Below are 9,589 nucleotides of genomic sequence, written 5' to 3' on the forward strand. Positions count from 1 at the left end.
AGGCACAGGGGGATGGGGATGGGGTTGAGAGCCAGGTCCCAGGCTGGTGGTTCCTGCATCATCCCCCTGCCCAGGGGCTTCCACAGCTGCACCATCCCAGGCCAGGGGCAGGAAATCCGAGGCCACTGGCCTCAAGATCCAAGCCCCCTGGCCAAGTTCCCCCCTCCTGGCACCTTCAGGGAATGTCCCACCACGTTCCTCCACGAGTGCAGGGGCACAGCTGCCATCTCCCCATGGGCTGCAGGGAAACTGCTGCTGGGGCACCCTCCTCTTCCTCACCAACCCCCAGGATCTTCACCCCAGCACTGCCTTTCACCTCTGCAGCTCAGCTCTTCTTTTCCAACTGCTGGCCCAGCTCAGCTCTGCTCTCAGTCCTCTCCTATGTTCATGGCAGAGGTTCATCTCTTGTCCCTCTCATGGCTGGTTTGGAGCAGGGGGAGCTTCTCAGCTTCTCACAGGAGCCACTTCTGGGGCCCTTCCCCCTGCCAAAAACCCCCACCAAACCAAACCATCTCACTGCCCTGCCAGGCTCTGGCCCCAGAGCCCCTGCCCCGTAGGGGGTCTCTCTGAATCCTGGGGGCAGGGCTGGGCCCCTCACATCAAGAAGAGCATGGAGGGGCTGGAGCGTGTCCAGAGAAGGGGAACAGAGCTGGGGAAGGAGCTGGAGCAGAAGAAGAAGGGTCTGGAGAAGTTGTGAGGAGCAGCTGGGGGAGCTGGGGGTGTCCAGCCTGGAGCAAAGGAGGTGAGGGGAGACCTGCTGGCTCTGGAGGTTGGAGCCAGGGGGGTCAGGCTCTGCTCCCCGGGAACAAGGGATGGGACCAGAGGGAACGGCCTCAAGCTGTGCCAGGGGAGGTTTTGATGGGATATCAGGAAACCATTTCCCCCTGGCTCCGCCCGCCCGGGGAGGCGCTGCAATCCCTGCAGCTGCTTCGCAGCCGCCGAGACGCGGCGCTGAGGGCCGTGGGGCGGCGCTGGCTCAAGGGCACGAATCGTTGAGCCGAAAAGCCCTTTTCCCACCCAAACCGGGGCTGTGTGCGTGTGTGTGTGTGCGTGTGTGTGCGTGTATGTGTGCGTGTGTTCCGCGTTCCCCCCGCAGCGCCCGGGGCGGCATCAGGACCCTGGACAGCGCCGGGAAGGGGAGGGGGGGGGGGGGGGCTCCCAACTCTCGCGAGACGCCGAGCGCGCCGTGCGGCGGCGGCGGCGCAAGTCTCGCGAGAGCGCGGGGCGGGCGCTGCGGCAGGAGCGGCGCGGGGCGGGCGGGCCGGGCCCCGCCACCCGCCGCGCTACCGGGACGGGCCGGTCGGTCCCGGTGAGTCCCGGGGGATGGGGTTGGGGTGGGGGGGCTGAGCCGGGCCGGGGGGCACTGCCCGCCCGCCCCTTGCACCCCGAGACCGGGGGGTGGCGGCGGCGGGGGGGGGCACCTTCACCCAGTGGGAACGCACGGGCCGCATCCCCCCCCATCCCACCCCCCGGGTCTCTACCCTAATTTCCCACCTCCCCCCCAAAAAAAAAACAAACCAAAACCCTCCTAGATTTTACAGGAGCCCTTGTATTTTTATCGCCCGAGCCCCCAGCCCCGGCCGGGGAGGGGTCAGGTGAGGTCAGGGCGGGTGATGCTCCCGGTGCAGGGACACGGTTGTGGGGGGGGTAGGGGGGGGGGGGTTTGTTCGGTGCCGTCACTGTCACCTCCCGTCACGGCGGGGGGAAAACGTCAGCGGCTCGTATTTATAGCTCCCGGAGCCGGGGGGGGGGATGGAGCCGAGCGTGGGCTGCCCCGGCTTGGCCGCTGCTTGGGAGGTTGAGGCGGGGGCTGCCCTGGCAGAAACAACAACCCCCCCCAAGAAAAACCGTCCCCGTTCCTCCCCGGAGCACCCACCCCCCGCTCCGGGATCCCCGGTGGTAGGAAAGGGGTTTGTTGCTGCCGTTCCTCTGCCCGAGGGGGTGGGACAGGCAGAGCAGGCGTCTGCACGGCTTGAAAACCTGGGGTTTTTTTGGCTTGATTTTTTTTGGCTACAAGGACAGGCCTGAACCCCAGGACTGGCCTGGGACACGGAGCTTCCCCCTCTTCCCACCTGCAAGATACAGCACAAGGTGCCAAATGACATGAGTAATTGTGGAGCTCAAATGACTCATTAGTGACAATCGCTGCTGATTTATTTCTTGGTGGGTTGGTTTTTTTTTCTTCCCCCAGCTGGTATTTTCAGCTGATTTCCCTGCTCCCTTCTGGCCTGCTTTGTGCCTTGGGCTCCTAGAGGATGAGCTGGGAGCTGCTCCTAGCACAGAGGCTCTTTGCAAGGAGAAAAATGAATCCAAATAATCATAAATATTGATTTTTGGGGAGGGGGCAGGTCATGAACTCGAGGGTTTCCAAGAGCTGCTTCTGCCAGGGTTGCATCCCTCTCTTTCAGCCCTGCTCCTCTCCCCGTGCTGGATGTAGGTCATTCAGGAGTGGGAGGTTAAGCTTCTGCCCTGCCCCACATCACTGGATCTTCTCTTAATCTTCCACCATAACTGGAGCATCCTGGGCTGTAGGAGCAGGATTTATCCTGCCCAGGTGCCAGCAGCCAGCCTGGATGTGGGAATGCTGTCGAGTGTCCACGTAAATAAAGCAAACTGCCTCTTTCCAGCCCTGTCCTTGAGCTATTTTGGAGCCATGGGAAGGAGAAGGCTCTTCAGGGAGGGACCTGATCACTTTTTATTTTCTCTCCTTTTCCTCCAGCTTTAATAAAGCTCCCAGGTTTTTTTTCCCTGCTTTTCCTGTGGAACAGAGAGGCTGAGCAAGTGCCAGCATGGCAGGTATGGGGGGGGGGGTGGGCTCCAGCAGGGCTGCCCCTTGCCTCTGAAGGCCATTTGGGGGCTTCCTGGCCACAGGGTCACCTTGGTGGTCCCTGGTGGGGTTGCAGGATCCACAAGGGCTGAATTTGGCTGGGTGCATGTAGGAGGAAATGAGGAAATTCTTTGCTGTGAGGGTGGTGAGACCCTGGCCCAGGTTGCCCAGGGAAGCTGTGGCTGCCCCATCCCTGGCAGTGTTGAAGGGCAGGTTGGATGGGGCTTGGAGCAACCTGGGCTGGTGGGAGGTGTCCCTGCCCATGCAGGGGGTTGGATCTGGGTGATCTTGAAGGTCCCTTCCAACCCAGCTTGGGATTCTATGTGGGCAAGCTGGTGGTGGCTGTGAGGGGAAATCCTCCATTCCTGCACGGGGCTGAACGAGCCTCATGAGGAAAGACTCTTGATCACTGTGCTGGGCTCCCTGCAGTGCCCAACGCTGGGGAAACTTTTTTTGATTGCAGAAAAAGTGAACAACTTCCCTCCCCTGCCGCATTTCATCCCCTTGAAGCCATGTTTCTACCAGGACTTTGATGCAGAGATCCCCCCACAGCACCGCACCATGGCCAAGCGGCTCTACTACCTCTGGATGTGTGAGTGACCCCCGGGGGAGGTCCCTGCATGTGCCTCTCTCCCAACAGGGAGTTCCAAGAGCAGAGCGAGATCAGGGGAAAGCCCTTCTGCCCCTCCAGGCTGTGGGGCCTCCTGTTAAAACCCCCTGGGGGTGGGATGGGGGGACCTCAGCATCCTGTGGGCTTCCCCCGGGATGGAGGGGGACTGGGGATCATTGGTCACCTGGATTTCCCAGCTCAGCACCCACCTCCCCTCTGGACAAAGTTTTTACTCCCCTCTCAAGCCAGGCTGGGGTTTCTCTGGCACCCCAACCCCCTGGGGAGCCCTGTGGCAGCAGCCCCAGGCTGAGCTGCCCCTTGGATTGGGAGGTGTCTGCTCCCCAAAACGGGGAGTCCAGGGCTTCCCCCAGCCCCAGGTCTCGCCTGTTCCTCTTGCATGCCCTGTGTGCCCTGCTGTGCTAACAGAGCTGTCACCGCCTCCTAACTCTTAAAACTAGCCTGGATCTCTCCTCCTTACCAACCCTGGGTGGGGAGAAGACCCAGAGGGACAGATCACACCCCAACAGACGTGGAAACGTTTTGTGCAGCTCAGGGCAAGCTGGCACTAGCATTTTATTTATGGTTTAAGTTCCTGAATCAGGTGTTTTCCCCTGAACTTTGGAAGTGTGTCAGTGCCAGGGAGTGCCTTGTGCTTTGGAGGCAGGTGCTGAAGAGCTGAGCTGGCACCAGGGAGGTTGGGGGTCCCTGGTCTTGGCACAGTACCAGGCTGGCACACCCCCCCGAGGCTGTGGTGGCCACATCCCATCAGGAAGGGTGACCTTGGGATACCTTCCCCCGTGGTGGCAGGAAGCTTTCCTAGAAAAGGGAGGTGAGGACAAAGTTGTGCTTCCCTGGAGAAGCTCTCCTGGGGGTGTTCAATCCCACCCCAGTCTGGCTCTTCCAGCCTCTCCCACAGCACAAGCTCCAGCTCTCTCAGCCACTCTCCCCTCTCCTGGTTTGTCTCCAAATCATTTTCACCCCAACTCCCCCACAAAAACCCAGCCAGAAGCAAGCACAGAGAAGCTGAAAGGTCCCCTCAGTGTCCCTGGGGGGTTGAGGGAGCAGCCAAGCCCTGCTCAGCCTGGCCAACTGAGCTCCCTTTCTTGCCAGCTGCAGCTTTCTTGCGGGCAGCGCTGGGAGGGTTTGAATTCTTGTTGGAATAATGAAACATTCTCCAAAACTGGAGGCGTCAGAATGCAGATGAGCCTGCTCTGCTTTGTCCTGTGTCTGCTAAGCTGGCCTTGATAGTAATGGCCCTTGTATGGCTGCACCCCGAGCTGGGGTGGGAGAAGCAAACATCACCCCCCACCCCCTGAGCTGGCAGGGCAAGGGGCTGGAGTTCAGGGCTCTCCGCACTGCTCCGGGAGCACAAGATCCTTCAGTGAAGCTGTAGCTGGAGGCAAAGGAAAACAACACTTTGATTCCTCCAGTTGCCTTCTGCTGATGGAAACGTGCCCTGGCAGCAAGAGGAGACAGCTTGTCCCCATCCCCAGCACCCCAGGAGCCCTGCAGCTCCTTCAGACATTTCCACTCCCAAGCGAGACAGATGCTCCTGGCCTCAGCCAGCTCCGTTGAAGGGAAACCCAGGGGAACACAGGGGTACCCCTGGGGTTGGGGGTCTCTCCTCTCACACCATCCAGGCTCCTCTGCTCCCTCTGTGTGTGTGTGTGTGTTTGCAGTGAACAGCATCACCTTGGCAGTGAATCTCGTTGGCTGCCTCGCATGGTTGATTGGAGGCGGCGGAGCTGTTAATCTTGGACTGGCAATTCTCTGGCTCATTCTCTTTACACCCTGCTCCTATGTCTGCTGGTTTAGACCTATTTACAAAGCTTTCAAGTAAGTGGTCACACCTGAGCTTCTCCTCAGTCTTTTGGTTCCTTTCCTGAACAGTTAAGTGCTTAGCTTGGGGCATGGCCTGAATATTTGGGGGAATTTTCTGCTCTTTCCGTCCAGCCTTTGAGCTTTACTTTCTAACCTGCCAAGGAAAGGTTGGTTGGGGTTTCCAGAGGCCCAAACCCCTCATCATGACACATAAAAGACATGGGGAGTGGTGAGGATGCAGTGGGGGGTACCAACCTTCCCCTCTCTCCTTGCCCATCCTTGAGGTTTCTTGTCTATTTCTCCACAAGCCCTTGAGGTTCTGCTGACAATCTGTGCTCCTGAGGGCAAGTCCCAGTGCAGTGTCCCCAGATCTTGCTAAGCCACAGCATCTCCTGCCCTGAAAGGGTCTGAGATGTGGGAGCACCTCCCTTCCCTTGCAACACGGGAGGTGCAGCGGGTGATGGAGTCTTCTCTTGCAGGACAGACAGTTCCTTCAGCTTCATGGCCTTCTTCTTCACCTTCATGGCCCAGCTGGTGATCAGCATTATCCAGGCAGTGGGGATCCCTGGCTGGGGTGTCTGGTAAGGAAGATGCTGCTCTCTTGTTGGGTGCAGGGATGGTCACTGTCGAGCTGGTGCTGTCCCCTCTGGGTGTTTTTTAACATCCTCAGTACTTCAGATGAGTAAGGGACTGGAACATCTGTCTGATGAGCAAAGGGTGAGAGACTTGGGGCTGTTTAGTCTGGAGGAGAGAAGACTGAGAGGGGACCCGATTCATGGCTATAAATATCTGAAGGGTGGGTGTCAAGGAGAGGCCAGTCTCTTTTCAGTCGTGCCCTGTGATGGGACAAGGGGCAATGGATTCAAACTGGAGCACAGGAAGTTCCACCTCAACGTGAGGAAAAACTTCTTGACTGTGAGGGTGACAGAGCCCTGGGCCAGGCTGTGGAGTCTCCTCTGGAGACATTCCATACCTGTTTGGACATATTCCTGTGGGATCTGCTCGAGGTGATCCTCCTCTAGCAGGGGGATTGGACTGGATGACCTCCAGAGGTCCCTTCCAACCCCAACCATTCTGTCTTTGGGGAGCTGGGGTGTGCAGAGCCAACCAGGAACTCCCCCCAACATGGCTGCTGACTCCACCTCCTTTCCATCTCCTGGCAGCGGCTGGATTGCAGCCATCTCCTTCTTTGGGACCAACGTGGGGTCAGCTGTGGTGATGCTGATCCCCACCATCCTCTTCACAGGGATGGCAATCTTCTCCTTCATCGCCCTCACCATGGTAGGGAAGGACGGAGGGGTTGCCCCGTGGCTTTGGGGGGGGGGGGGGGGGGGGGCTCAGGGTTGATCTGCCATCACTCAGCACCTTCTCTTTCCAACCTCCAGGTGCATAAATTCTACCGAGGGAGCGGGGGGAGCTTCAGCAAAGCCCAGGAGGAGTGGACCACGGGGGCTTGGAAGAACCCCCACGTGCAGCAGGCGGCCCAGAACGCGGCGATGGGGGCAGCACAGGGGGCCATGATGCAGCACGAGAGCCAGTACTCAGCCACCCCCAACTACACCTACTCCAACGAGATGTGAGCAGCAGGACCCCGGCCTGGGGCGAGAAGATCATGGTGGGGAGGGTGGAGGGAAGTTCAGGCAGGAGGAGGAGGAGTAGGGCTGAGTGTCCTGCAGCTCCTTCAGCAAGTCGGAGCGTCCCGCAACAGTTCTTTTCTCTTTGTAAAGAGATCCAGTTGGGGTTTTTCTTTCTTTTCTTGTTATTGTCTCAAGCTCTTCCTTTTCTCCTCCTTTTTGGTTTGGAAGAGGCCGTTGAGTTGACCCACCCTCTTGTGTGTGGTAGTCAAGTGTATGTTCACCTGTCTTCTCTCTCTGTGAAACAGTGTATACACAGTGGTGGTTTTCTAATTCCCGTGGTGATGATAGGTGTTAGATCAGCCCCCTCCCTTTCATCCCCCCCTTCCTGAAAAGGGAAAACAAAACAGCAACCCATCTCCCCTCTTGCTGGAAGCCAAGAGATCCCTCATCTCCACCCTGGCTCAGGATCTACAACTTCTCTCAGTGTGTGGTGGTGGGAGCAGCTGGAAGCTCTGGGGAGCAGGGAGGGTTTTCCCCTGGCAGGATGTGACCCTCCTGTGCCACATTCTGCATCCCCAGGCCGTGGTTTGGTTTGATTTTTTTTCTTCTCTTTCGAAAAGCAGCCCTAAGATGGGCAGAGTGTTGCTCAAGAGGAGCTATTCTTGGGTGAGGCTGCTGGTCAAACCTTGTCACCCCGTGGTCGAACCCAACCCAACTGGCCGTTTTGGAGGTGGGCATTAATTGAAGGCTTGGTAGGAAACCTCCAGGCTGGTGGGAAGGATCTCCTCTTTGCCTGTGTTTCTCAACTCTGGCCGTGTCTTTTCCTGGTGCAGAAATTCCTTCTGAGAGCCCCAAATCCCTGCCCAGCTTGGGGAGGTTGGGCTTCCAATAACCCAGCTGGTAGAGCCTGGAAAAGATGGGCTGGGAAATGGGAACTGCTGGATGCTGTGGGGCAGGAGGAGGGAAAGCTCCTTCTCAAGAGATGCTTTTCAGACTCCACCTGCCCTTTCAATATGCCAAATTGATCCCCAAGTCCTAGAAAAGCAGCTCAAATGGGATCTGATCCAACCAGATGTTGGTTGTGGGTGACAAGCTGAGCCACCCAGAGCTGTGTGGGTCCCCAGCCCCTCACTGCTGCCCCATCCAGCTCTCAGGAGGGAGGTTGTCCCTGACTCCTGCCCACAAGAATCCCCCCCCAAAAGAGCAAATTCTCCTTTCCAGCAAAGCCCACCCAGAATAGTTTCCTTTGTCAGGGGAGCACTTTGCTCATTCTGCAACAGGCAGAATGATTGACTGGACAGGAATCCTGATCAAGCCCCTGTCTGTGTGTTGTATAAAGATGTATAAAATGTAAGGAGAAAAGTCATCCTTTCCTGAGCCTGTTCTGTACTGAATCAGGTTGAAATCTTGTGCAATCCCTCCCTAGCTAGCAGCAAACCTCCTATGCCAAACCACCTGCTCTTGTCATTCGTGTCTGAGAAATGATGGATGAAGTGACTTCACCTTTTGCATTGACAATAAGATGCATCAATAATAACTGTAACCAGCTGTCACTAACAGACCTTGCTTCAGCATCCAACCCTCTCTGCTGTGTCTCCTGAACGTTTGCATAGAATCCCAGGCTGGTTTGGGTTGGAAGGGACCTTCAAGATCATCTAGATCCAACCCCCTGCATGGGCAGGGACACCTCCCACCAGCCCAGGTTGCTCCAAGCCCCATCCAACCTGCCCTTCAACACTGCCAGGGATGGGGCAGCCACAGCTTCCCTGGGCAACCTGGGCCAGGCTCTCACCACCCTCACACTCCAGAATTCCCTCCTCATGTCTCACCTCAGTCTCTCCTCTTCCAGTTTTCATCCCTTCCCCCTTGTCCTCTCCCTCCCTGCCCTTGTCCCAAGCCCCTCCCCAGCTTTCCTGGAGCCCCTTCAGGCACTGGAAGGTGCTCTAAGGTCTCCCTGGAGCCTTCTCTTCTCCAGGCTGAACAACCCAACTCTCTCAGCCTGTCTCCAGAGCAGAGCTGCTCCAGCCCTTGGATCATCTCTGTGACCTCCTCTGGACTCTCCAACAGGAGCTCCACGTCCTTATGTCGGGGGCTTCAGTTCTGAGCACTGACCTCTCAGACCAGCCCCTCTAGCTCCAGCTGTAGGTGACAAGCTTTGGGTGGGATGTGCCCAGGGAGCACCCTGGGCAGGGCTGGGGACCATGTGCTTCCCCAGGTTTGCTGCTGCTAACCAAGCAGCTTTCCACTCTTCCCCCCTGCCAGTTCTGCAGCCACCCTGAATCCTGCAGGAAAACCTTTCCTCCTGGGCTGATCAGTTGGCGGGAGCTGCTTCTCGTGGCGCTCCAGGAGCAGCCCCATGCCCCCCAGACACCCCTGTCCCCCCTCAGACACCCCTGTCCCCCCCCCAGACACCTCCTGTTCCCCCTCAGACACCCCTGTCCCCCCTCAGACACCCCAGCTCCCCTTCAGACACCCCTGTCCCCCCTCAGACACCCCTGTCCCCCCTCAGACAGCCCCTGCTCCCCCTCAGACACCCCTGTCCCCCCCCAGACACCCCCTGCTCCTCCCCAGACACCCCAGCTCCCCTTCAGACACCCCTGTCCCCCCCAGACACCCCCTGCTCCCCCTCAGACACCCCTGTCCCCCCTCAGGCACCCCTGTTCCCCTAGAAACCCGTCCCCTCAGACACCCCTGTTCCCTCCAGACACCCCTGTCCCCCTCAGACACCCCAGCTCCCCTTCAGACACCCCTGTC

The 9,589-nt window shown here is 58.4% G+C and overlaps 1 protein-coding gene across 2 annotated transcripts; it reads left to right on the forward strand.

The window, feature by feature from the left end:
• The first annotated feature begins 1,219 nt into the window (after positions 1-1,219).
• On the forward strand, positions 1,220-8,201 carry SCAMP5 (secretory carrier membrane protein 5). Of its 2 annotated transcripts, XM_051628427.1 has the most exons (8): positions 1,245-1,309; positions 2,018-2,163; positions 2,720-2,796; positions 3,291-3,419; positions 5,117-5,273; positions 5,738-5,839; positions 6,422-6,539; positions 6,644-8,201. In XM_051628427.1, exons 3-8 carry the CDS (start codon positions 2,790-2,792, stop codon positions 6,836-6,838), a joined length of 708 nt encoding a protein of 235 aa, XP_051484387.1. In that variant the 5' UTR covers positions 1,245-1,309; positions 2,018-2,163; positions 2,720-2,789; the 3' UTR covers positions 6,839-8,201. The 2 variants fall into 2 exon arrangements, with proteins under 2 accessions (XP_051484388.1, XP_051484387.1); XM_051628428.1 differs by lacking the exon at positions 2,018-2,163 and having other exon boundaries at positions 1,220-1,309.
• Positions 8,202-9,589: the final 1,388 nt, after the last annotated feature.

This window comes from Apus apus, chromosome 10 (assembly GCF_020740795.1).
Source record: "Apus apus isolate bApuApu2 chromosome 10, bApuApu2.pri.cur, whole genome shotgun sequence".
NCBI lineage: Eukaryota > Metazoa > Chordata > Aves > Apodiformes > Apodidae > Apus > Apus apus.